This window comes from Filicampus tigris, chromosome 2, assembly GCF_054856515.1.
Source record: "Filicampus tigris isolate MCC_2025a chromosome 2, RoL_Ftig_1.0, whole genome shotgun sequence".
NCBI classification, from domain to species: Eukaryota; Metazoa; Chordata; class Actinopteri; order Syngnathiformes; family Syngnathidae; genus Filicampus; species Filicampus tigris.
Window position 1 is genome coordinate 19,765,920 of NC_141218.1, and position 27,649 is coordinate 19,793,568.

The 27,649-nt window shown below is 41.4% G+C and overlaps 4 protein-coding genes, 2 long non-coding RNA genes and 1 other non-coding gene across 8 annotated transcripts; 4 read left to right on the top strand and 3 right to left on the bottom strand.

Annotated features, from left to right (window-relative positions):
• Nucleotides 1–18: 18 nt before the first annotated feature.
• On the bottom strand, nt 19–1,799 carry timm8a (translocase of inner mitochondrial membrane 8 homolog A (yeast)). Its single transcript, XM_086015925.1, has 2 exons — nt 1,557–1,799; nt 19–547 (listed from the first exon to the last, which is right to left on the bottom strand). The coding sequence occupies exons 1-2, from the start codon at nt 1,665–1,667 to the stop codon at nt 386–388; spliced, it is 273 nt and encodes a 90-aa protein (XP_085872051.1). The 5' UTR covers nt 1,668–1,799; the 3' UTR covers nt 19–385.
• LOC147151713 (uncharacterized) lies at nt 1,342–7,733 on the top strand. 2 transcript variants are annotated; one of them, XR_015082414.1, is made up of 4 exons: nt 1,342–1,872; nt 2,504–2,572; nt 4,202–4,312; nt 7,426–7,733. It is a non-coding gene; the product is annotated as an uncharacterized LOC147151713 (long non-coding RNA). The 2 variants fall into 2 exon arrangements; XR_015082413.1 differs by lacking the exon at nt 7,426–7,733 and having other exon boundaries at nt 1,344–1,872; nt 4,202–5,557.
• btk (Bruton agammaglobulinemia tyrosine kinase) lies at nt 2,451–15,563 on the bottom strand. Its single transcript, XM_086015840.1, has 18 exons — nt 15,404–15,563; nt 10,943–11,101; nt 9,344–9,448; nt 9,040–9,121; nt 8,831–8,956; nt 8,336–8,388; nt 7,399–7,586; nt 7,260–7,322; nt 7,090–7,144; nt 6,203–6,282; nt 5,852–5,979; nt 5,323–5,394; nt 4,550–4,721; nt 4,199–4,418; nt 4,055–4,119; nt 3,585–3,703; nt 3,336–3,493; nt 2,451–2,592 (listed from the first exon to the last, which is right to left on the bottom strand). The coding sequence occupies exons 2-18, from the start codon at nt 11,081–11,083 to the stop codon at nt 2,521–2,523; spliced, it is 1,899 nt and encodes a 632-aa protein (XP_085871966.1). The 5' UTR covers nt 11,084–11,101; nt 15,404–15,563; the 3' UTR covers nt 2,451–2,520.
• A 289-nt stretch (nt 15,564–15,852) lies between these two features.
• rpl36a (ribosomal protein L36A) lies at nt 15,853–19,614 on the top strand. Its single transcript, XM_086015912.1, has 5 exons — nt 15,853–16,002; nt 16,479–16,584; nt 17,493–17,560; nt 17,639–17,761; nt 19,536–19,614. The coding sequence occupies exons 1-5, from the start codon at nt 16,000–16,002 to the stop codon at nt 19,554–19,556; spliced, it is 321 nt and encodes a 106-aa protein (XP_085872038.1). The 5' UTR covers nt 15,853–15,999; the 3' UTR covers nt 19,557–19,614.
• gla (galactosidase, alpha) lies at nt 18,490–26,801 on the bottom strand. The gene is made up of 7 exons (XM_086015874.1): nt 26,566–26,801; nt 22,060–22,234; nt 21,597–21,771; nt 20,599–20,690; nt 20,352–20,513; nt 20,092–20,289; nt 18,490–20,030 (listed from the first exon to the last, which is right to left on the bottom strand). Exons 1-7 carry the CDS (start codon nt 26,727–26,729, stop codon nt 19,728–19,730), a joined length of 1,269 nt encoding a protein of 422 aa, XP_085872000.1. The 5' UTR covers nt 26,730–26,801; the 3' UTR covers nt 18,490–19,727.
• On the top strand, nt 22,720–25,310 carry LOC147151717 (uncharacterized). The gene is made up of 2 exons (XR_015085863.1): nt 22,720–22,967; nt 23,852–25,310. It is a non-coding gene; the product is annotated as an uncharacterized LOC147151717 (long non-coding RNA).
• Nucleotides 26,390–26,462, top strand: trnav-cac (transfer RNA valine (anticodon CAC)). The gene has a single exon. It is a non-coding gene; the product is annotated as a tRNA-Val (tRNA).
• Nucleotides 26,802–27,649: the final 848 nt, after the last annotated feature.

Sequence of the window (27,649 nt, forward strand, 5' to 3'; positions counted from 1 at the left end):
CATGCTTGACACAACAAATAATTGGTAACTTGATTTATTTCATATGTACAATCCAACTTTTAACAGTTCAAGCACACGTACATCCTCGGTCAAGGTGTCGTCTTAATATAATTCAAGTTTGTGGCTGGCAGGCACGATGTCCTACATTTGCTTCTCCTAAGATGTTTTCCGCAAAGTCAGTTGACATCCATCCGGGTAACTGAACTGATCTCCATGTTGACACGATTAACGAAAAACAAACTCCCAGCATCAGGACGGTCTTTCCAAGTCAAAGGAAAACAAATATGCTGTTGATGTGAGGCACTTTTGACAAAACACTGCTGTTTAGTTTACATGTCAGATCCTAACATGGGTGTGGTTTTGCAAGTGTCCTTCAGAGCACACGTTAGTCTGCCATGCTGTCCGAGAAAGACCCCCGACTCCTTTGCGTCTGTTCCAGTCTGTTGAGTATGAACTGGCTGGTGTCAATGAATCTCTCAACGCAGTTGACGAAGCACGCATCTGTCCTAGAATCCAGTTTGGGCCCCGGTTTGTCCATGCACTTCTCCTGGTGGGGGCACAACACAGACTATTAGGATGCTACTGAAAAAAATCTTGGCATCCTTTAAAATGCATCACCCAACATGAATGCATGAAACACACGTGCTTTCACTTACAGCCCTGTGGCAGGGCGCTGAACTCAGAACGGTGAGATTATCTTCTAACACGTATTTGTTAAGTGTGTCCAAACAGTCTGTACAGGTGTTCAAGTAGATGTCGAGCCGTCAAACAACTTATACCCAATAGCTTTATGGAGATGATGCCATAAATACAGTGCCCACACTGTCGTTACCCCCAAATGCTATTGTTGTATTCATGTTTTGTTATGTTATTGTTCGGAATAAAATTGTTAAATAGTGAGTGACTATGGTCATTCTGTAACATCGACCACGAAGAGACATGCCTAGACGGTTGGAAATTAAGATGCTGTGACTGTTCGTGCAAACTTTGTCATGTAAGATGACAGTGCACTACTTTAGCCAACATATCGTTCGTATAGAACACTAGGAACGTACCTTTTGGACTAATATCTATGTCAAATTTTGGGTTTCGCCGTAAATACTTGAAACATGTCTGTTGGACCAGTCCACATACGCAAGTCATAAATGAGGTCTCAGCCTAACCAATCAACCCACATGTACATCAATGGTAATTCCGCTGCTGGGACAGGCGCTTGAACACACCACATTTCCGGTACTTTCTGACTAGCTTAGCTGTATCAGAACTTCTTGTTCATTTATTTATCAAGTAAAACGCATTACAGAACACACACACGCAAGTCAGAGTTTAATCATTTGTAGACAGTTCCATCCCAACGAGTTAGAGCTTTTGCAGCACTTGGCAAAGCAGACGAACGGTCGTGTACGTGTTGGGCCTACGTGTTAGCATCTACTGTGCTGTACAGTACTTTTCATTACTTAATTGTAAAAGAGGAGAAAATAATTCACCTATAGTTTATGAACTACTAGCCTACCACTGTCAAAGCTAGCTGGTAAGGTCCACACATAGTCACATACCCAGCACACTTCAGTCATTTGGTGCACCAGTTGCTGAAACTTTTGCTTCTGAGACTCGATCTCGATGAACTGCTGCAGTTGAGGGTCCGCGCTCGCCGCCTTTCCGTCCATACTCGAGTATAAGTCGAGGGAAGTCCGAATAAATCCACGACTGAAGAGCTATGATACAAATGCTGACCTTCACGTGGATCTATGTGCGACGTCGTGGGACCGGAAGCAAACGGACCAATCACATGGCGCGGTCGTATGACATCGATGAAACGTCATCTTTCATTGCACACAACCCCAGTTTTGGATGTACAGTACTACTACTACGGTACAGTATGTTAAGTATAATGTTAGACGCTTAAGTGAAAAGTCCGGCATAACTTTTATTTGTACAATTAGATATACAGTACATTCAAAAAGCACGGTTCCACGTAGCCCTTTGCCATTCCACCTGGCAGTTTTACCTGAAAGAAAGGTGCACCAGTGATGCTGCACTTGAACCATTTGGAGTATCGGCATAGTTTTGGTCTCTTTTTGAAGATAACACTTTGAATTTTTCTCCTCAACTGTCAGAATCTTTTTAAGTGCTACTGGCACTGAATTATGGAAGTTTGAATACATAAGAGATGGCCGACCCGCGGACGCCCCACGGCCTTCTATGTATTCAAACTTCCATAACTCAGTGCCAGTAGCACTTAAAAAGATGCTGACAGTTGAGGAGAATAATTCAAAGTGTTATATTCAAAAAGAGACCAAAACTATGCCGATACTCCAAATGGTTCAAGTACATCATCAAATTTACTTTGGGTGCACCTTTCATTCAGGTAAAACTGCCAGGTGGAATGGCAAAGGGTTAAACGTACGATGCTCGTCAACGTCAGTGCTAAATAAACTGTTTCAAACCGGTAAATTACAGTTGCATGTTTTATTTATTGTAAATGTTTGCGTTCAATTTCCAGGCTACAGCTGTTGTAATCTACTGCAGTTCATACAGCAAATCCTGAACAGTGAACACCAGCTCCTGGAAGGTGGGTCTCTCGTCGGCCTTCTGAAATGAACAAAACAGAAAAATAACACCCGTCAAACGCATATCGTAATTATATGTACATTAAATAAATCAACAAATAAATTACTTCATAATTTGGGTTTGTATTTCACATTCAAATTAATTACTTGACAATTTCATAAAATGCTAAACACACATAAAACAATCTTGTGAATTAATTCACATTAATTAATTAATTTTAATTGTAATTCTTTTTCATTACCGGCCCAATAAAGTCAATATTATGCAACATTAAAATACAATCGAGGCAAGAACCCAAATATTAAAATATACTAAGGGAAATAAGATCCTACGGGTATGTAATACAACAGTGAAGTTGGTATATTACATTTTCATCAACCTATTTTTGACCCAAAAAATTGTCAGAAAACATCCACATTGAAAAAAATGTGGAGATTTCATGGAGTATTTTATATATATATGTTTTAGGCCCTCATTGCGTTACAGATAAGGTTTATCCCAGGGCTACACCCTGGACGGCTCAAACAAACGAACAACTATTCACACTTAAATTGACACCTATAGGGACAGTTTAGAGTCTTCAATTAACCTGACATGCATGTTTATGGAATGCAAGAAGAAGCCAGAGTACACAGAGCAACACCCACACAAGCACAGAACATGCAAACTTAAGATTTGAACTTCAGAACTGTGAGCTGTGCTAAATACTAGTCAAGCATGTGGCCACACGTATTTCTATGTTTCCGATGTGGATTTGTACTTACATCGAGCCAGCACGACGACATGATGCTGTAGACCTTCTCACACGCCATCTGAGGACGGTACAGTCGGAGGCCTCCGGACACTTGAGACACGATTTCGTTGTTGTTCAGACGGTCGTACGGAAGCCTCCCCAAAGTGTACACCTCCCACATCAGCACCCCTGGAAACATATGGACATGTCAAATTATGAACCGAAGCATGTACCGGCAAAGGGGATTTAAAGTGGATTTTTGGACGATACGATCACACACCATAAGCCCAAATGTCCGACTTGCTGCTGAATCTGCAATAGAGCAGAACTTCGGGAGGCGACCAGCGTACGGGGAACTTGGAACCCGCAGAGCTTGTGTACTCGTCGTCGAGGACGTACCTGAAGATGTTTAACGTTAGATATTGTTGTTATTATAAGTGGGGGGGCTGTGTATGTAGTACCAGGGCATTCGGTAAGGATTTAATCCACCTCATAATACCACTACTAGCACGTTACATTGAAATCTGATTTGACAAAAAAATCTAACAGGGACAACAGACAGTAAGCAGTTCAGCCAAGTGAAACACTACAAAATCAAGAGAATATATAGCTGTGAATAAATGAATACAATTTCATCGAAAAAATATTATAATTTAGGTTGTAAATGTAGGTTAGCGCTTCTGATGGAGTTTAAGCCAATAGAGAACGCCTTGCTAGCCCTGAACTTTTAGCCCATTAGCGGGATTCTACCTTGACAAGCCAAAGTCGGCCACTTTGACTGTTCCGTTGCCGTCGACCAAGCAGTTCCTGGCAGCCTGGGGCGGAAATTAATACACACTTGATTGAGAAATGTCCACTGTAGCGAGTCTCATGATACAGTCTGTGCCCTCTCACCAGATCCCTGTGGATGTACTGCTTGGACTCCAGGTAGGCCATTCCCTCGGAGACGTCTTTGCACATCTCCAGGAACTGCACGGAAGTGGGGTGCTGCCTGAGGCCCTCCCTGAGGTAGGTGAGCAGGCAGCCGTTGGAGAGGAATTCAGTGACAATGTAGATGCTGCTCTGCTTGGTGCACACGCCGTACAGCTGCACCAGATTCTCGTGGTGGAGCATCCTAGTTTGAAATAGTGGGCTTGTGATCCAACACATACCACATCATGTGTAATGCACGGTGGCGGCGGCCTTAGGGCGTTGGGCAAGGTCATATTAAGGCCCCTTCCCAGGTGACCGATTGATTGCGCTTACATCATGATCTTGGCTTCCTCTATGAAGTCATCCTCGGACATGGCCCCGGCTTTAATCATCTTGATAGCCACGTCATGCTGGCCCTTCCACTTTCCGTGCTGAACCACGCCAAACTGACCCGTACCCAGAACCCGAATGAAAGTGAGGCAGGAGGGGTCGATCTCCCACATGCCTGAGCGACACAAACAAGATTTGTGTCTTCTTTGTTGTGTTTTTACTGTTATTTCAATCCTGACATGTCATAAAACCTTTACAGTTTTATATATTTTCATGTTGTGCGTAAAGTTGAGTTGAATGAAGTATTCTCCAAGTCCAATGGCATTTTGGGTAATGTAGTCTTTAAACCTGCGCCATACCCAACAAGTCAACAACTAAAGAATGCTATTAGCTATAGCATTATGTTCCTTTTAGTCAAACTATTTTCTATCTATCTATGTATCTATCTATGTATCTATCTATCTATCTATCTATCTATCTATCTATCTATCTATCTATCTATCTATCTATCTATCTATCTATCTATCTATCTATCTATCTATCTATCTATCTATCTATCTATCTATCTATCCATCCATCCATCCATCCATCCATCCATCCATCTATCTACCTTGATCACTAGCTATTTTGCTAACCAGTGTTATCGTCATTTTTACTTGCACGTTTCACCCCCCTGTGGCATTATGGGTAATGTTTTACAAATGTTTGACCTAAAAACACATTCAATACATTGATTTAAATACACTGCATTGCACATTTTCCTCAGTGCCACTTACCATAGCCAAGACCTGCTGTGGATGGAGGCTGTGCCCGGTCGGACACAATATATTTCAGCCTGCTAAACATGCCTAGTGATGGGGAGAACATGACAGTATAACATATAATCAAGCTCAAGAGTAGGCCAAATATGTTATTAAGAATAATGCACATTTAAAGACCACTGTTTTTTACATAACATAGGTCAAAATTAGTCTGTGACGGTTTGTTGTTTGCACTCAGTAGCCTTTGGAAAACAGAGGCCTACAAAACAAGAGGATTTGTTCTTGGCATCGTTGTGATGTCGATTTTTCAATATTCAAGTACATGTCCATTTTGTGGTTGCTCCATGCCTCATCAGCTTGGGAAAAATGTCCAACGGCGTCCAACAGGCACCCTGCTCATTTCCAACCAAATTATCTTGCAAACCCGATAAAAGAATCAAAGACTAAAAAAAAAATATATAAAAAAAACTGTAATATGGGACCCTTAAAAAAAGGCATGCTTGTGTGAGATTACTCATATATTTAGGAGATGAATATAGTGAACCTGCGGCATTGTGCTGATGGTAGTTGATGAGCTCCGGGATGGTGTTGAAGTTGTGCTTCTCGGCCAAGTAGAACTGCCCCTGCGGGGTGGTGCAGATGTTGTAATGTTTGCAGATGCCACCAGCCTCTCTGCGGACGGGAAGAAGGAAATGATCACATGATGTTTGAGGTTATGCAGTATTATTCTGATCCACAGAGCAGATGGAGTCAGGGAGATAAGAGTGGTTTTGCATAGACAATTTACATGTGACCCCATCCACTGTTTCTGTTATACTTCTTCTTTTGTGGTACATCCAGCGTATACATGATGTTGTACCATAACTTGTGTCGTGTGCAGCAGAGTGAAACTCACCCGCCTCCTTTACTGAACAGAGACACCGTGTACTTCCCTGGCTTGCTGGAGTCTCGCACCAGGAATCCTCCGTCTTTGTTCTGAGGGTGAAAGAAGTGAGGCAATCCAATTACGTACTGTAGGTCGTGATCAACTTTGAGCATGTGTTTTTAAAGGCATTGTATCGGATTTGGCAGCGTGTTAAATAGTGGTCAGCACGTTTGCCTTGTGTTGAGCCTTGCGATTGATTGACTAGTAACCAGTCTAGTGTGTACCCCATCTCTTACCAAAAGTCAGCTGAGACATGCTCCAGCTAGCCAGAGACTAGGATGAACAAATTTGAAAAATACTCTACTTGCGATCTATAGAAAGTGGATGTATCTGGACGGAGGGGGCAGGGGGATCCCTCACCTCCATCAGGGTCCATTTCTGTTATTATAGTCCTATGAGAGCCATGCTAAAAATATAGAAGCATTTTTGATGTTGTATTTATGAGATCTGGGCTAAATGATATTGAAACTTTTTAAAGTGGAAGTCAACCCAAACATATTTTTTTCCAGAATATGTTCCCAGCAGGCCCACTAGTTGAAAAAGGGCATTCTGATTAATTTTGCATTTGTGGAATATAAATTAAGCAGCAAAATGCACCCAATTTTAGCCATTTCTGCTCACGACGACCAATCACGGCTGAGCTGTTTTCTGAATCTGAGCCGTGATTGGTCGTTGTGAGCCGTTGTGATGTCATTTTCAGTCGACAGAAGACAAAATGGCCGCCCCCAGAGATGGCTAAAAATGAGTGGATTAACACGGATTCCACAAACACAATATTTATCAGAATGCCAACTAGTGGGCTTGCTTATTCTTGAAAAAAATATGTTTGCGTTGACTTCCCTTTTAATGAGACCTACCTCAGTCTTCAGTAGCTTTTCTGCCCGGCTGCGGTTTGTATTTTTGCAGTACCAACTGTAAAATAGAAAAAAAAAAATGTCTCGAATTTTTAAGGGAATTTGGTATTTTTCTACACAACATGCAAAACAGATGATGAATTCTGACGAAGCATACTCATGTTGACACTCACTCATATCTGTCTAAGCCGTTTCCAGCTTCCACCACATAGTTACTGGGTATGTAACCCTCCTTTCTACAAGATAAAATACATTTTCAAACACAGTTATTAGTCAGGTATCCAACCTCGCTCGGGGTTAAGTCTCACTTACCCGTATTTGTCTCTGGCTTTCCACCAGTTGGGATCGGACATGTCCAGGATGGTGTACTCCTCGTCCTTCGTCAGCTCCAGGTCGTGAGACATCATGGCCGGGTGGTTGTACTGAGCTATGACGCTCATGCCTGCGCAGGCCGCGTCGGCCTCGGGAAGCTGCGGAGGTAACCGTCGGCCGGGCTTGTCCTTAAAGACAATAACGCATCGTTACCTCTGCCAAACATAAAAAGCTTGGGATAGTTTTGATTGGCATTTGGTTGCTAGTTAGCAAAATTAGACAATGACACGTAATACAAATGCAGATAATTATGCTGTTAAAGGAATTTATTTTGCCTTTTTACTGTTTGAGTCACATCAGACCAATCGGAAACCAGTAAACCAGGAGATAGCCGAGTAACTGGCAGACACGGCAGACACAGTTTTGTTCGATTTTTGTTTTTCTGTTATTGCCATTTGAGTCAGAATGAAAGACTCTTGCGTCATCTTCCAGCCTGTGCGTTTAACTTAGCGGTTAGCGCACCTAGCTCTCAACTGGTGAGGACGATATGTTGTTCGAAGTCCGGTGGAGGTTGGACCATGTAGGACACAACCGTTAAATACGTCTGCCCTCTCTTTGTCTTGGGATCTCTCCAATTGTTTCTTTTTAACTTTTGTTGCTACCTGAAGGTGGATATTCTCCTCCTGAATCCCAAGAAACACCTTGGGTGTGGTGTTTTTTTTGTTGTTTTTTTTAATGATTTTTATTTCCAGAAAAACAACGGATGAATTAAAATAACTATTACCAGACACTTGATGAATTGAATGCTCAATGGGTCGGATTACAGAACGCGGCCGGCTGTATGTGACCCCTGGGCTATACTTGGCCCGTCCCTGCTTTAGTGCGTGACATTCTACTTTTACGTGTTTTTACAGCGAATCGGTAAATGTGAGTTTACCTCTGAAGGAGTCGGGGGCAGAGGTTTACGGGTTCCCCTCCGAGACATGAAGCCTGTTGGGGAAGAAAGATGTTCAGTAGTGCAGCATTTCCTAACCTTTATTGATCCAAATGTGCTCATAATGTAGATTTGAAAAATCTTATTGCACACCACCAGTAGAAACAAGTCAAAAGTATATGAACCGAAACATTGATAATATGATGTCAATTTTCTCTAAAATGCAATCACTCAGTGTAAAATCTGGAACTTTTTAATTGAACACAAATGGATTATTTTGTAGGAATGGCAACAAGTGGCTACACGGGTGAATTAATACTTTTGCCATGGAGTGGGAGAGCATTTAGTCGTTCCGCCTGTCACTGTACGTCACTGGCATAGATAGATCAACAAAGATACACTTTATTACATGAATCAGTTAATAATTTAAGTGAAATAGACGGCAATCACCGCAGTAGCCAAATCTTTGGCGTGACATGCCGTGTGGTTCATCCTCACCGTTCTTGCTATCCAGAACCTTACATCCCATTGCCTGCTTGACTTCCTGCTGGCAGCACAGCCACATGCCATCGATCCAGAAGCACGGGTGGTACTTTTGCATCAAGTCCTTGTTGGTTTGCACCACTACACACACAGAACATTTGCATGAGCACACACTTCCGCCAAGAAGTTGTGATCATCGTGATGATATCAGTTTGCATGCTGACGTTCTTTCAGCTTCTTTATCCACTGAGCCCGAACCTCCTCTGTCTTTGCGAAGATGTACAGCGGCCCCTCGTCGTAAATGACCTTCAAAACAACAACACGTTTAGTTTTCATTCTGTATTTCACCGATACCTCACACTCTTGATCCCTGTGTGGTGAGACTGGAGTAGCCCGGCGTACACCTGCAACCACCACAAAAGCCCCCACATCTGCTCTGCTACTTTCACTTCTTACACTTGTTGCACATTATTCATTATTAGAACCAAGAAAACTGTCTTCCAACTCGGCGAAATCAATGAACCCTACCTGGAATGCATACATGCGCTCCTGCGGGGTGCCGGGCTCCGTCTGCACCGTTTCTACGCACTTAATTTTTTCCAGATCCACCGAGCCCCTCAAGCCTTTTCGCTTCTGCGCGACAGACAGGAAAAGTATGACTTTGCTGTAATTATTTTTAGAAAGAGGTAAACAACATTGAAACATTGATCATGCACCAAAGTATTGGTTCCTAACTTTTGTGGAGCCAAGGCAAATATTTTATTTACATTTGGACACAGCACACTACCAAATAAAAATGTCCTAAAAATCATACATGCTCACATGTTTACGTACTCGGTGTGGAATTTAGGCCTGTTTAGTCAAATACAAAGCTATTATTTTCAAAGCTATTACTTTTTTGTACAGTCCTGTAAAGTACCTCAAAGTGATACTTGAGTATCTTAACAAAAAGCAACTTTGATACCTTGTAGTATTTACTTGAGTAAAAGTCTTAAAGCATCTCGTATTGGAAGTAAAATTGAAAATCTACCCCACAAAAACGTTTTTTGTTTTTGCTTCCTGATTACTGACGTCCTATTTTCATTACATACAACACACCTTCCTGTTCTTTTCTTCTTCTGCATTGTGCTCCGCATTTCGGGCATTACATTTACAAACAATTTCTTGGGATTTTGTTTTGTGGTAACTGGTAAAAAAAAGATGGATGTAAAAGTATAAAGTAATATGAAAAATAAAATAAATAAAATATGAATAATGAAGCGCATTCTGCCATGGAGTAGAAGAGCATTCAATTGTTTTGCCTGTCACGCTACAATGATAGCATAGATAGATGAACATTATTTCTAGTAACTAGATTTTACTTTTATTTGGGTTCTGGACCATTTAATTGAAAGGGGTTCATTCCTAAGGTTATTATAGTTCATGAAAATTCACAAAATAACTAAAACTAAAATTGAAAAAACATTTTCATGAAAAAAGTCTCCTTTGTTTTTGCCTTTGACCCGCAATTAATGTTAGTGAATTTTAATAGTTAGTTTAATTGTTAGTTAAAATTAAACATGCAGGTATTTATTACTGTAAGGACATAAGAAGGTCAAACAGTCATTTAGCAATTGTAGTTTACTTTAATTCATTACACAATACTTAGAGAAAAATCTTTCACTCCACAAATGCTCCATATAAATAAGAAACTAAAACTAATTAAAGTCAATTAAAATGAAGCATTTTCAAAAAAAATAAACACTAACACACTTGCTCTAAAAACTATTTAAAACTAACTGAATTTAAAAAACAAAAGTCAAAACAAAATAAAAACGAACTACAGTGAAAATCCAAAACCATTATAAATCATTTACCACTGCAGTTGTGTGAACTCACTGATAAATCTTTGAGTTGCTCTAAAACAGTCAACTAATAACATTTCATTTGTAATTGGTCTCCGGTGAACCCAACTCACGTTCCCTATTAGTGGGTGAGCAATCCAACGCTGCCGCTACTAGTGCTACTAAAGTGCTGGATTTTATTGTTAACTAGGAGAATTATATAATGTCACTAGGGATACTAGAAGCACACTTTTTCCTCAGGTATATGGATTAAAGGCCAAACAGCTTTCCAATCCATACTGACCCCTTTGTCTGCGTCGTAGTCATAGTAGGAGAGTTTGTCCCGTGTGAGGATGAACCATCTCTCTTTGTAGTTCAACGGTGACGTTTTCCTCCTCTGCTGCGAGCGCTTAATGAAAATGTCTTCCAAGATGCTATCACACATGGTTCACGCCGTGGTGATCTGCAATGAATGATCGGCAGAGCAATGTAACCTGTAATTTGTTGCGTATGCTCAGTGTAACGACAAATCAGATATTTGGAACTTGGCCTTTTATCGCACAGTTCATGTGAGCACTTGTATCGCTCATCTGTGCGGTCAGTCTACCACAAGCCATGCAAACACGGAGCAGCAGTCTTCATTGTGGTGATCATCAAGCAAGATTAACACTTTCTTTGTGATTCATGCTTATTTTCATAAAGATATATCTTTTGAGGTATTCATCATTTGATAATACAGTACTGTATATGTCAGTGTTATGACAAAAATTTAAGTGGGTCAAAAGTAGCCACGCTGTACTTATTATTATTTTCAAAATCTGCTGTGCTAGACAGAAAACGAGGACAGATTTGGGAAAAAAAAAGGCAAAAAAAATCTGCAAAATTTAACTAGCATCACTGACTAAAAATATTTGTAAAAAAAAAAAAAGTTAACCATTGTGATTAATTTGCAATAAATGATGCCGTATCGTTTTAAAAAGTGCATAACGGAAACACCCATATATCGTCGCTGTCCTGTGAAAAACACTTATGTCCAATTTTGGAAAAAATGTTTAATTTTCACAATGCGATGTCTGTAACGCGGGAACACCTCAAATAAATATGAAAATCTAAAAAGTAAAGCTTTTATATCACATCTTTTGCAATATAAAATGCATAATATTAGAAGAATAACATTGCATTTTTCATACACACTTGTATGACTTTCTCCATTGTTAAACCATTGTGCGTGTGCGTTCGCGTGCGTGCGCGCGCGCGCGCGCGTGTGGTTTAATATGAACGACAGTTGACTCACAGTGACTCCAAAAATGCAGACAGACTGATGGGGAAGTTGCGTCAGCCTTGCAGGGCAGCGATACTGTTTGTCGCCCGGTTTGGCTTCAACACAGATGTAATCCGTCACGATTGAAGTTATCATAGTGTCGGCTTCATGACAGCTTTTACTACCCCGCCCACGCTATGTAGTTCCCCCGTTGCGACACCTCCTTGGTACCATCTTGTTGCTTAATCGAGCATTTCCCCCCATTTTCAGTTTGTGCTTTGAGGGTCGTGCTAACTTTCTGAAAACAATATGATGCAACCATTAAACAAGTGCGCAGAGTGAAGACCTGCCTAGTATTTACAGTTTGCTATATACGCAAGTTCACCTCTTTGTTTTTGTTTTTGTTTGGATCGTATCTTTGACTATTCTCTGACAAACTCACCCGTTTGAGTAATATTTGGTGCGCTTCTGTTACACCATTAGATGACGTCAAAGCCTTGGCTGATAGGAAAGTAGTAATTGGTGTCACGGAAGTATTGTTGAAATCATACATCAATCTTTGAATGTTGGTAAGCTACTGTAAATTTAAACTGGGCTGCTAGTTGAAGTTATATGCAGGTACACTTCCAGTCAGTGTTCTCTCTAAACTGCGTGCGTGAGCAATTGCGCACTGCTCTCCCCCTCTCAATGCACATGGTGAAGATGGTGAGCACCACGCACACACATTATATTTCTACACTCATTCCTTTATTTCCACCCCAGTTTAATCTATAAACAGGACATCACATCCCTCTTACAGTTTCAGTAGCGTGACTGATGGTACAAACTCAGTTGTTCTCCTATAGCTTGAAACATACAATGACACACACATTCACACTCACCACTGACAAGAAAGTGCAGGCAACACGTGGGCCCGCTCCATTCAGGAAGTCCAAATATGGGCTGAGTTTACGACCCATTAATCAAGGCTCTTTCGTGAGTTTCAGAGGTAAGGTGACTACAATGTTTTTGTCTTTTATGAAATTATATGCTTTCAATTATTCATGAGTGGACAATTTGGGAACATATTTATTAAGACTTAATTAATTATACTTAAAATAAAAGTTTGAAAAAAGGCGGCACGGTGGTCGACTGGTTAGCAGGTCCGCCGCACAGTTCAGAGGTCGTGGATCCAATTCCAACCCCGGCCTCCCTGTGTGGAGTTTGCAAGTTCTCCCCGTGCCTGCGTGGGTTTTCTCCGGGTACTCCGGTTTCCTCCCACATTCCAAAAACATGCATGGTAAGTTGATTGGACACTCTAAATTGCCCCTAGGTGTGATTGTGAGTGCGGTTGTTTGTCTCTGTGTGCCCTGCGATTGGCTGGCAACCGGTTCAGGGTGTCCCCCGCCTACTGCCCGAAGACAGCTGGGATAGGCTCCAGCACGCCCCGCGACCCTTGTGAGGATAAGCGGTATAGACAATGGATGGATGGATAAATGTAAAAAACTTGGTCTGATTTTATTCGTGTCACAAATCTCTATTCAATGATATGTTCTACTTTGATATAGGTGGTTTGAAATGTTTTGTAATTCTAACATACCTACATCATGCAACTTGTTTTGATCCCAAGTTTTGGGCAGGTGTGATACTGGTTTGGCCGCTGTGTACTCTTTTTCGAAATTATGTGGAAACTATTTATTGTTCAGGGTAATGTTGTAAAATTAGTTTGATTTTAGAGTCACAGATTGCGGTATAGTTACAGTTTAAACCTGTGGTTCTCAACTATTGTCACCCTGGGACCCGCATCTTCCTATTGTTTTAGAGTCTCGACCCATTTTATAGAACAAAAGAGCAATAAAATCTGTTGTTTTGGTTTAAAAAATAGCCATTGTACAGTATGTTACATTTTTATACACAGTTACAAATTAGTTTGACAAGCGCCAAAAGCAAAAGCAAATTGCTAGCAATGATGTCGGCTAGCCAAAGGCTGAAATGCAGTTTCAAATTAGTTTGACTAAGCACCAAAAGCACTTTGCTAGCTATGACGTCTGCTAGCCAAAGACTGAGCCGCACTGTTTTTGTTTACAGAGTCGCTCATGACTAGAGCACAAGTAAGTAACATTTCCTGACGCTTACCCAGTATTGTATGTTCTATTTCTAAAAATCTGAATACAAATAGCCTACATGTAATTTTATGCAATTTTTGCTAGCTGTCCCGATCCACCAATTGAGAATATGTAGTTTAAACTATTAACTACAGGCAATTATGAACCTTTTGAGGCAGGCATCATTATTTAGTCACACAGTGCTCGGTCCATATCCTTCGTAAATATCAGTTACTCCATTATTATACATATACATTATCAATACTTATAAGTGTCTTGAGATAACCTCTGATGTGAATTGGTACAAATTTGACTTGTCTTGACTTGACTATATGGCCCCTGGGTCGTAGGTTGCCTAGCTCTGCTCTAATAGGCATTGTTTATACACTTTTCAACTAAAATATGGTCAAGATTCAAATAATACAAATGAAATATATTTTAACTTTAGCAAATACTAATTTTACAAGCGTGAATGCATCATTCTTTGTAAAAAAAAGGAAAAAAAAGAAAGTATATCATATTTATTACCGTAAGTACATGTTTAATCATACTGTAGCTACTTTTCTGCATGCTTTATATTTTTCCTCTCGTTTAGTTTTTACTGACGTTATTGTGGTATAGTGACTCCCGTGGCAGTCTGGGTCAATTCGGTGATCGTATGAATGTCTGTGTACGTTTTTGCCTGTGTGAGTCTCTATGTGCCTTGTAATTGTCTGATGACCAGTGCAGGGTGTGCCCTGCCTCTTGCCCCAAGTTGGAGGCGATAGGCGAGTTGGATAGATTTATTCATGCGATGGGGAGCAATTAAACTGTTGCTGTTGCAATATTCACATAATATACACCTGTATTAAGAATATAGATCATCTAATCTTAGAATTCAAATAAGGCCTACTGTGCAATTCTGAATACAACTAAAATGTCAGAGTAACTATGCTGACCTACAAATGTGAAATGCTCGTAATAAATATTAATAATGGACTTATTCAATTAGTTTTCATACATAATATGGTGATCTGATGACTTCAACATTATTGCTCTATGACTTATGGAGGAGGCAATCATTTAGTGTTGCATTTCCAGCATTTGTTTGTTAGTTACTTTGGCAAAACATACATCAAGCGAATATCAGCATAATCACTGTTGTTTAGCAGGAACCTTTTTGTGATGCTTCCTGACAGATAAGTGTGTGGTGTGCATGCATGATAATGGCAACGAAAGTTGAAGAGCAAAACAGAAGAGCAAAACAAGATTAATGTTAAACCCAAGTATAAAATGTAACATTAAAGTACCAACTACATATATTGAGGAAAATCTATTTCTCATGTTTGTTTTTAAATAATATACCCAAGATAGCTGATACAGGACAGATAAAATGAACTGAATTGAATTGAATTGAAAAAGACATGTGACATACGCTCACCTGGCATCAGACGACCAACTGGCAGAGTTGAGGTTTAAAAGTGGTGGCGTGAAGCTTTACCCTTACATAGAAAATGTGTGTCGTCTGCGATGAAAAAAAATAACACTCACAGAGGAACTCACACTTACTTCCCTATTTCTCTTCTCTCTTCTCTTTCTTGCTGCTACTCATTTTCAGATCAGCCCCCTGGATGGTTTTGGGTGAAAGACGGGCTAAACATTAACAGAGCTCTCCATTCCTGCGTGATTTACACGAGATAGTGGAGTTAAGTTGTTAATTGAAATTCTCTACTTGGAAAGACATAAAAATATATATTTATTAGGGATTATAAAAATGATTGTTGTATGTATTTCAATAATTTTTTTATATTTATAAAACCCAATATTGCTGTTCAAGATGTTTATATTGTTTGTGTTTGTGTTTGTGTTTGGTTTTATTGCACTCAAGCAGTTCAAGCGTTGAGTGTGTTTGTGTGCTCGGTCCTCCGTGTGGATTTTGGTCGTTAGGGGGCAGTGTAGATATTTGCCGCAGAGCTGCACTAAAACAAGTGTTTCCGGCTCCGTACTTCCTCTTTTGCTCTGCATTGGGACGCAAACATGGTACGAAAGGAACACACGGATACACTTGGAAGAATCGACACTAATCTCAAATTATATAAACCATCAATGCCGTTTGGTTGTTCACATATGCGTACTATGTTTCTATACTCGTATTGACGCCGCTATTTGCCACGTATGTTGAGTTTTCGGACGAAAATCGGTCCTCTAGCGATGCTACCTCCTTCGCTATCTGCTAGCCATTTTAACGCTTAACCGGCCTTTCGGGTGTTAAACCTCCCCTGGGCAAGTTATCTGAAGAATAATAACACTTATGCGTCACCTACATTACATTTTGTAGTATTAAGAGTTCAGTGCAATGTTATAGCTTGCGCCAATACTAAGGCGCTATTTGCGAGCTGTTAGAAGATGTCCAAATGGTTTACGGTTTTGCACTTCTCTAACTGTCAAACATTTAGTACTTGTGTATATTGAATATAGTCAGTAGTTTCTTACTGATGGTGTCCCGATGTCTTCAGGTGAACGTCCCGAAGACCCGCAGGACCTACTGCAAGAAGTGCAAGAAGCACCAACCCCACAAAGTCACCCAGTACAAGAAGGGCAAGGATTCCCTATATGCTCAGGGTAAGTGTGTCTTGTTGGGTGTATAACTAAAGCTGGGTTTACACAATATACACCAAGAGACCCCATTGTAATTGGTTTTCCTCACATGGACCTGTTTTGGCTCTACAAGTGCATGAAACTCAGACCCGGTGTGTTGCAGGAGGGAAGCATGTAAAACAATGCAGGTTACGAGCCCTTGAGGATGGGAGTTGGTGACCTCGAGTATATATCATATGTTAAAGAATTTCCAGCCTCTTTAGATATGCTAAAATGAGGGTTAAATTGATGAGTACAGAGAAACTTAGGATGCATTGGCCAAGACACTATGTGCTGACAAATTGGCATCGTAAAAACGAGCACCACAAAATTCAAACATGTCACTGTTTAACTTTGCAAACAGATGCAAAATAATTGACTTCATTGAAGGTGAACTTTTAACATTGAGAAACATTAGAAAATACCTGTTACATAGTGTAAACACAATGGTACCTCTACTTACGAACGTCTCTTAATACGAAATGCAATATTCCAGTGTGCTCCTAATATGGCGGCTACCCCTGTAGCGATGTCAGCGATGACACGCCGCGCACGGGCCCTATTAGGACAAACAGTGCCATCTGCTTCAAGTATTGTGAGTGTTTAATAAATGGCAGAGGTGTGGTCTGGCATCCAGTGGAGGTAATTGATAAAAGCATGGTGTTAATCATTTTCATTAGTTGTTTGGCTACATGTTTAGAAAAAATAAAATAGGGGGGACGTGGGGGTCCCTGTTTAGTTTATATACTAGTGTGTAGTTTACTGGGAAGGTAATCCTAATGTACAGCGGCGGATGTTATACCAATGTACAGTGGGGGATTTTATAGTGGGACAAGAATTGGATGGGTTACATTTAACCACAGTTAGGTCATTAATGAGTGAATGGTCTGCAGGTAAGAGGAGATACGACAGGAAGCAGAGCGGCTACGGTGGTCAGACCAAGCCCATCTTCCGTAAAAAGGTAAGGTCAGCCATCTGAATTGTGAATGTCTGCCATGCAAGTGTGAACTCACACACACCAGCATCACTTTGTTTCCAGGCTAAGACAACAAAGAAGATTGTGCTGAGGCTCGAGTGCATGGAGGCCAACTGCCGATCCAAGAGAATGCTGGCCATCAAGCGATGCAAGCACTTTGAGTTGGGTGGCGACAAGAAGAGAAAGGTAAGACTGACACAAGGCACTTTTGTTTGTTGAGCACGTCTTGTTAACAGGGTTCTACAGTTGTGTGAATTTATACTTGAAATAAAACATGACCCTCCAAAGCCGAACACCAATTCCCATAGGACAGCAGCCAGTTGTACTTTTCATATTGTACTAATATGCCAAATCCTTTCCCTTCCCATTTCCTTTTCTATGGTTATCGCACACTTGAGGCCAGTTCACGCTTGACACATCCACATGGCCACGTTGGTCCATGGGATGTAAATATCGTCATCCACCCGTGCCCGAGGGTCCCCGCGGATCTCAATCTGTCTGCCCGAGTCTTGACCAAATCCACCAAAATCTCGTTACACCATCTGCGCCACAATTTAGTCTATGTGCTTATTGCAGCTTAAATCCCATCTTTTGGCTCATATGTGACATTGTTTTTTCTTCATGTAGTTTGTACAGCACAATTCCCTTTAAAATCCAACCTTATTATTTATATCCAATGCCTCTTTCGCATGTGGATATAAATCGGACATGTATGTGATGCGTCTGCAGTATGAAAGTTCATCCGACCTATACGTCATCAAAAGCTCGGTTATGCGCTCCGCGCAGGCGGAAGACAGTGCTCGGGAGACTACGTACAATCGGCCATGAATCTGCAAAGTTGTTTTGATTAACAGTGTCGTCTCTATATTGGACTTAAATCCCACTTAAAACATGAACCAGACAGTTGACATGTGTTGATAATAGTAGTTCAGCCAGACAGATGGTCCATTTATTACGAATGGCAATGACATGACGTCATCTTTAATAGATGTTTACATTAAAGGAGGAGATTCAGAAGTGTTTCCTCATTTCCCCAAAATATTTTTACCTCCTGCTGCCTCGCTACTCTGGTAATGAGATAACTTGAGACCATATTTACTTTAAACACGGTGCCATGTGATGTTTATTTAGTGCATGTCACTCAACGTCGTGCTATGTCACAACACGGACGTGTCGCCTTCACATTAGAAATCACATTTGTTTTTGTAAATGTAAAAGACTACGTGAAAAGACCGGATTTACCATTTTAAAAAATCAGATCATGTGCCAGTTTTAACTTGGCGCACGTACGCTTATCTACAAAAATGGAGCCCCGTCTCTTCATTTTATTTTTTCGTCCTCTTCAGCCAAATACAAGGGAGAGAGACAGGAGCTAGACTTCTTTTGGCTCTTGCTGGGTCAAAATTTTGATTTGCAAGGGGCAGGGAAGCGTGGACCTTTGTGCATGATGTACTGATGTGAATCCTGAAATGTAGTATGAATGGGACAGTGTGCATTTTGGCCATTTGGCCTTCAATGTGTGATTGCCAGTAGCATTTAATTTGTGTCACTACTTTTCGGGTGTTTGACTTTGGAGGTATTTGAGTGTTCAGTGTCTTATATTGAACCTTGTTCAAAACACGTTTTCGCCATAATGTTGTAATAGTCAGCATTATTTCAAGTTAGTACTTTCTAAAAATCAAATGCCCTTTGCACAATGATAAAAGTACACAAGTTCCAGAGTTCACGGAGAGGTGACAAGGAAAAGTGGAATTGAAAGCTGAATTACTCAGATTTTAACAATAAGAGTGTAAATAAAGCACATTTGTCATGCCTTAGTGTCCAAAGGTCAAAACAAGATGACGAGTGGAGCGTCACCGTTTGCTTTTTATTGCTCCATCTTACGGCCTAATTTCTGCCAGTGACTTACATGAGCAGCAATGTTTTCTCCTCCTGACACATGCTTGTGTTCTCTCAACAGGGCCAGGTCATCCAGTTCTAAGCTGTGGACCACTCTTCTGGGCCAAGTTGTCACAATTTTCAATAAATGTTCAAATTTACCTTCCTGCTTCTCTCAGTTGTCTTCACTGTACTTGTTGTGATGTCATTATGGACAATATTGATGCAAGTTGCTCTAAGTGACAAGTGGGTGACCTAAAATGGCATTTATTGGCTAGAGAAGTGTCTGTTTTTCTGACCATAATCTTTTGTCATGATTTTTTTTTTGCCTGCTGTGCATGATGACGAGCAGAGCGGTGCCTGACGGGTTAACGGAGACCTGGTGTCCAGTTTGAACCCCAATCTCCTTGTACTGGGGCAGAATCTGGGTGACGTTACAAAGCGGGGTGCACATCTTCCAGCCGGGAGCCGCTTGTAAGGACAACCTACGTGGGCCTCCTATCTCCAATGTGTTGAGTACTGCTATAGCAAGCCGCCCGTTAGACAGAGGCCTCTCCCACACCTCAAAATGGTCCACCTGTGAAACACATAACATAAATGATGTCATAATCCACAGTGTGTGGTGTTAACGGACCCACCTTGGCTGTGCGGCATCCCTGCTTGCCCAGCTCGTCCTGGCTAATGGCGATGATGTGGCGGTTCTGCAGCAGCTCCTTAGAGCGGCGACAGATGGACCGCAAGTCGTTGGACATGAGCAGCGGGGCGGCCATGATGGCCCACAGCGCCATCTGGGACTCCTGCTGGTCCCGACTCAGGCCAAAGTTGCCAATCACTAGCTAGAGAACATGAAGCGCACATCTTAGGAGATGGACTGCAGGCTTGAACCAAACACTCGTACCATATCTGGGTCATTCCAGCCGCCGGGACCGGCTGAGGGGACAATGATGTCCTGGTGAGTCGCAGTCCAGTCCAAGATGGACTTGACGCTGCTCCATGAATCGTAGACGTCTGCGAAGTTGCGCCACTGGTTACACGTCTCTGCAATGGCGGTGTAGTTCGGCTGGGGGGGTGACACATAAAGGCTGCAACTTGAACTTGTCTTGTCTTGGTGGTCCACATTTGGTACGTTTGGGAGCAGTTGTTACCTTTTTGGAAGGCCACTGATAAAAAGGCCACTCACAGGAATAAAGGATGGGTCTCCCAGTTCTGTTCAGCGCTTTGGACATGTTCACGTAGCCTGAAGCAAAACAAATTGATGCAGTGTTATAGCTCCTTCAGTGGGGCAGGTCAACCCTAGATACTGCACCTTTTAAGTACGATCAGTTCAGACGACTTCAAGGGAATTCCACAAATCTGGGAGTTCAAGCGCATATTCTGCTCTCTCTGAAAGGCACAGGTGAATAAATGCCATCTCTGCTTCTGTCTCTATAATGAGCCAATTTTCTGAAAATTCAGTGACGTTATGTAGTACTACCTGGAAAAAGTCATTTTCCTGTCTTTTTTTTCAGTGTCAAGTTATTTAATGACGCAGACCTAGAAAAAATCCAGTCTTTTTCAGGCAGTTGCCCCTTTGATGCAGGTCATTAACTTGTCCCTGGCAATTTTTTTGCTTCCGTGGTAGCAATATAGGAAGTTTATAATAAATGTATTTTTTCCACAACTTTTTCCCAGGTCTTCCATCTATACAGGAAAAAGTGGGACTATACTTTTTTTTTTTAGGAATGGGCCCCTTTCACAAATTGGGGCACTGACTTAATCTTGGGTCTAGATATCCCATTGCAGGATGATGTGTTACAATGAACGCACAGGCAGGCGATAACAATTTGGTATGAGCTTTGCATGAATCTATATTTTTTTGTAAAGTTCTAACAAAAACACTTTGCCAAAAAAGTATGAAGATAGCTAAACTTGGTGAAGAATAGCACTGAACCGACATTTCCACAGCCATGGACCGCACTGCAATTTGCCTCTTCAACTGATAGAAACAGTAAATTTTGCTTCCCTGAATAAAAATTAAGTTGGCACTTACAGTTTTTCTTCCTGTATTTGGCCCCACAAATGAACGCAAGGCAAGTAAATGATGCCCAAGAGTTATAAATCACAGAATGGACACTTATTGCGAATTGCAGGACAACATGCTTGCCTTCCTCAAGCAAAGTGGCGTCCATGGAGCAGCCGTCAAACTTGAGCAGGTCGACTTCCCACTCAGCAAAAGTCTGTGCATCCGTGTCGTAGTGAGCCAGACTGCCAGGGTATCCGTCACAGGTGGTTGTGCCAACATCTGCGTAAATGCCCAACTTGAGACCCTTGGAGTGCACCTGGAACACAAAGCTTTTATGTTCAAATAACAGTCTCCAGGAGAAGGCGGTGTTACAATGACAATTATTCATAGATGTCTAAAAACAGTCTTCATGATAAAATGCACATGCGCAGTACTTAAAGTTAAAAAAATACAACTGAACTGTACTTAACTATACTGTACTGGAGTGCCACTAGAGGGCGCCTGGTACCACACATTGAGACTCACTACAGTAGTGAACATATGGATAGAGGACTTTGTGCATCATGATAAATATTCGCACCGCTATTCTAAGCAAAACACTCACATAGTCGGCCAGTTTCTTGATGCCTCCCGGGAACCTGCGGGGGTCTGCTTGCAGGCGGCCCCCGGCGTCTCGACTCTGACCCATCCAGCAGTCGTCAATGCAGACGTACTGGTAGCCGGCCTCCCTCCAGCCCTCTGCCGCCATGACGTCTGCCATCTGCATGTACAGACGTTCACTAGAAGAACGCAACAGATGTTAGAACTGTGATGACAACCGCACGATGAGTGGCCCCTAGATTAATTTTGAAAAAATATATATTAAAAAAAAATAATAATAATTGTTTTACAACCCCAAAAACCCACAAATGTATTTTTGTTCATCTGTGTACTCTTTGCCATCAATGTATTGTGACAGGCAAAACAATAAATTGGTCTTCCACTAGATGGCAGATTAAACCGATTGTTGTAGTTCATACAACAGAATACTGTAGTTTGGTACCGTGTTAATTACACAACCCCATATTTCACAATTCACTATTCACACTAAATACATTTGAGGAAATTGAGACCATCAGATTGGATCTACATTGTTGCTTGTCTTGTTTAATGTAAGTAAGGAGAATTATAAGTAGACCCTGTTAAAAAAACACAACTTGTTTCCGCCTGGTTTCGAATCGGGGATCTTTCGCACGGAGGCCGCGGATGGTTTAGCTAAACGGCCCCTAAAACGATTGCCGTTCATTACCGTTGTATCCTAAAATCACTACCGATGCGATATTCTTTTGACCACTACGGCTGGCGATGGCGCTGCGGGCACGTTTTGGACAGGAAGTTTACGCTAACAGCGGCCCATTTGAAAAATGCTCTCCGCTACCACTCATTCACATCACGATCGATGCCATTTCTTGACGGCTTGTCGCAGTGTTTCTAGTCTCCTACGGAAACATCGGAGTTCAGAGCGATTTGATGGTAAGATTCCTCATAAATTAATATTTTTTTTGAAGTTACATTGTGTACGAGCTATTGTAACCATTGAATGATTGTTTAATGCAATTCCCACAAGGCGTTTTGACTGAAAATCTCGCATATTTATAATGTGATTTTGTGTCTAAGTGCTCATATTCTGTGTGGTGCCTTTATTGCAGTTGCTTTTATATGTATTTTTACATATTCTAATAGCTTTTTATGGCGTTTGTGATTCGATTTTGTAAGGTTCCATGTGAATGAATGAGTGCTTACTGCGCTTATTTCTCATATTCTTTATTTCTTAAGATGCACTTGAACTTAAATCATCGTATGCTGAGCATTTAGGGTGTTTGCGTTCATTTTTACCGACTGGGGAGGGGGGTGTTTAAAGTTGAGAGAGCTGCCAGTGAAGGGGAATCAGGAGAGAGGCAGTAGATCAGGGGTGGGTGCCCAAGTCCGGTCCTCGTGAGCCCCTATCCAGCCTGTTTTGTACATAACCCTATTCCACCACACCTGATACAAATGATCAGGATCGTTATCATGGCTTGTGCAAAGCTTGTTGTTGAGCGGATCGTTTGGATCAGGTGTGGTGCAACAGGGTTACATAAAAACAGGCTGGATAGGGGCTCACGAGGACCGGACTTGGGCACCCCTGTTGTAGACCATAAGTGTACACATTTAAGTTATTTTCTTGTTTTATTTTGTATGAAAGGCGAATACAGTTTTATTAGGCATGAATATTATATTTGTGTATTCATTTCCACTTTAAACGTGACAATGTAAGATGTGCTTTATGGTAGAGAGTATTTTATTTCTTTATAATTGTCTGGAAGAAACATATTCCCCGGGAGGGTCCAAGTTGTGTTCACTTGTCTACCTCATACTAGACCGTCTGCAGATGCTAGGCGCATTAAGGATGACCCATCTCTCCAGGACAAGTCGCCTGCTCTTGGAATGGACCAGATTCATGAGAGAGCCTTGAACGTGGTGCGGTACCGTGGCAGGGATGCCACAGACAAGAAGGAGCTGCTTGGTGAATACATCCATACAATCCGCCAGAGCCCCCTGAGCCCTCTCAGCCCCTACTGCCCTTGACAAAAGACTCCATTACTAAAATCATAGAGGAAGTCTTGGACAAGCAGCTTAAGCAGTACCACAGGCAGCACCAAAGAGACGCATGAAGACCTGCCTGGCCTGTGGACAGCCCAAGTCTCAGTTTGAGACGGACAGCTCGACCACCCAGTTCTTCTCCTGGCAAGGGTCAACGAGGTACTTTTACTGCTCTCGAAAGGTGCACGCCACGTATGCTGCCGAGGGGCACTCCAATCCAACGATGCCTTTTCAAACGTTTGCGGCCCCTGAGTTTTTCCAGAGTGAGATGGAAGCAACCAGGCAGCGTTTGGATGCAAAGGCTGAGAAGAAGAGGAAAAGGGAAGAGACTCCTCAAAGCGGCCATCTTTGTTGTTCCTGCCGTCAGGTGCTCTGACAGCCCTCACGTTCATATAGCCTTCCTGGTGCATGCGGTCAAATACATTTACTGCCCAACCAAAGTTTACCTGGTCAGAATTTCAAGCATCCCCATTTTATGACAAAGTGATTGCGTGTGTGTGCAGTTTATGTACATATTATGTTAATACTATTATGTTGTGGATTTTGGTAGGCAAAGATCCCAACATCACCTGGTTCAAATAGGGGTTGAGAATATTGAGGTGGTCACCAAATATAAATATATAAGTGTACAACCTGGATCGCAAACTGGACTGGTCGGAACATGCATCCGCAGCGTACAAAAAGGGACAGAGCAGACTTTTCTTTCTTAGAAAGTTAAAATCTTTTGATGTCTGCAATGAGATGCTGTTCCTTATTTATCAGTCCATTGTGGCCAGTGCCATATTTTTGGCTGTGGTGTGCTGGGGGAATAGCATGACAGGAAGGGAGGGAAACCGTCTCGATTAGATGGTCAGGAGGTGTGTGTCTCAGTGTTGGGGAGCCAGGTGGACTCTGTAGGAGAATTTGTGGAATGAGGAGGATGATGAAGTCCATCCTCAGTAACAGCAGCCATCCTCTGCATGACACTGTGGCGGCTCAGAGAAGGAGTCGCAGTGGCAGATTTCTCTCCATGCATTGTAGGACTGAAAGACTCAAGAGGTCATTTGTACCGGCCGCCATTAGACTAAATGGACTTCGCTAATATCTGTTCTTGTTATTACTGTCAGGAGATTTTTAACTTTTAATGTATTTATTTATTTATATGGTTTTGTGTTTGGGTATGGATGCACTTTTTTTGCTACTGGACACCTTGAATTTCCCCATTGGGGATTAATAAAGTATCTATCTACTACAAAATACAGTGAGTCTGGGTACGTTAATACTGACTCTGAATGGGTGTAACATGCCTGTAGTTCATTGTAGTATTTTTTTCCTCATGTTCATTCTTGCTGAATGTGATTGTCATCTTTCTATAACAAAGGAATGCATTCATTTGGTGTTAAAAAAATGTTATCATTGTACTGTTTTTTTTTAACTATTTACTTTTATTCATCCTTGTAATTAGTTTTTGTATACAGTCAGGCAGTGCATGTTCTTCGTGAATAAAAATCTGTGTTTAAACAGGTTTCGTTTCAACCTCGTTCAGTGCAATGAGTTTAGAGTAAATACAATAACGCCTAAAATAAATGGAGTAGCCTAAAGGCTAATCAGCTCCACTGAGAGAAAAAAAAAACGTTTAAAAAAGTTTATGCACATCTTTTAAATCTAACAAATTTGCTAGAAAATCACATCAATAGAATGGCAAATGAGCTTTAAATGACCCATTCTCACACTGAGTATTTGGATTTATATTTTTTCATAGAATTTTTAATACTATGACAACATTACAAAAAAAGGATATAAGACAAAACCACTTTGGTCATTTAATGCCTTTGCGTTCTCATTAAACTGAATTTAGAATGCTCAAAAATCAACATTTGAACAACATAGGCACGTAAGTGACGTTTATTTGCGCTCCGGTCGGGATTTGAACCAGCCTCTCCAGGAGACGAGCTTCCTCTCGCGAGATTCTCGTTTATCGCGATGGTTCGGGCGTGCCCACTATCCGCGGCGTGTGAGGCGAACGTGATAACCACTACACTACGGAAACTTGCATAAGTGTGCGAAATGTCACATAGGTATATACAATATGTATGGTTAAAAATGCTCCGATAGTAAAGGGGTAACATTCTTGCTGGACACACCTCACTTTTGGATCATTGTAGAGCAGAAGAGATCGACATGGCAAAATGCTTTTTCCCCCCCTTATGTTCGCTAATGTCGCGCGCCACTACCCCTGCCCCTCAATTTAAATACTTAATTATAAGATTTGAAAATCGGTACCAAAAATCTGTTCTGATTATCATGATAAATCCTACTGCGGTCATACACAACCAGTTTCCGTAGTGTAGTGGTTATCACGTTCGCCTCACACGCGAAAGGTCCCCGGTTCGAAACCGGGCGGAAACAACCTTTTGTTTTGTGACAGTTGCAGGTTGTCGTTAAAACAACAGTTTTAAAAAATTGTATTTTATATTCCCTTGGTCTTGTTTTATTGCTTGAGTGTCTTTACCTTATGCAATTATCCGGATCCGCGTCGCAGTCGGTGTTACACATGAACCTCTCCCAATGCAGCCAACCCATCGTCGGGGTCCTCGCCAAGCCGTTGTCGAGAGCTCTGGCGCGGATCCACAAAACCACGACAACCAGCATCCACACACCGGCTGTCAAGGACATATTTAATTTAATTTCTCCGGCATAGCATTACATTCACCAGCTGCTCCTGTTTAGCCTACTTCCTGATTTGGGGAATTCTCCACCTGACATGAATCTTACCCAATGAAGTTAAAGCTTGTTTTTAAATAGCCAATAACATTTAATCTTACAGTTTCAACCAGGAAGCATGGAGTTGTTGTTTTTTTATTATTATTATTATTATTTTTTTTTTTTTTAGTAACGAGTGATGTTGTACCTTGATATATGAGTTTAATATGTTCAATAACCTCGCTTGTAACTGAATTATCTTCAATTCACTTATTTCAAAGAGAAGATTATTAGTGTTTCTGATTTCTATTCCACCATTATAGACTACCCAGTACCCACAAAAAAAGACTTGTTCATCACAGATGTTAAATGAAATACGGGTTGGTTGGTTAATTTGACGCCATGCTATGAAACCAAATAAATGGAGGACGCTTTGCTAGTGAAACTGCCTCCACTCTCACGTACACACGCAGCGATAGATAAAGTTTTGCTTGGCGCCTTTGCCATTTTTTCTGCCATTTTTCCTGCGAATGCAACAAGACAGCTGCCGCTTTGATTATTTGCTAATTATTGCTGGCGCGCCGGCTTCATTCATTTAAAAAAAAGTGGAAACACTGTTTTCAAGTCGACACAAACCCACACCCGACACAAAAGAGTGTGAGTGATGAAAAAGATGAACAATGACATGATAACCGTACAACTGGAACACATGTCTCTGTACTGGCTGCTCGGTATAATATGACTGAAGTGACAGTAAGTCACCACGTTTGTCGTCAAAGTAGGGCGATTAATTGATTTTATTGCTTAATGAAGAGTTTATTGCTTAGGATATAGTAAAAAATATCAGTGGCTTGCACGCTGAGGCCCATCAAAGCCTTCTCTTCTGGCCTAAA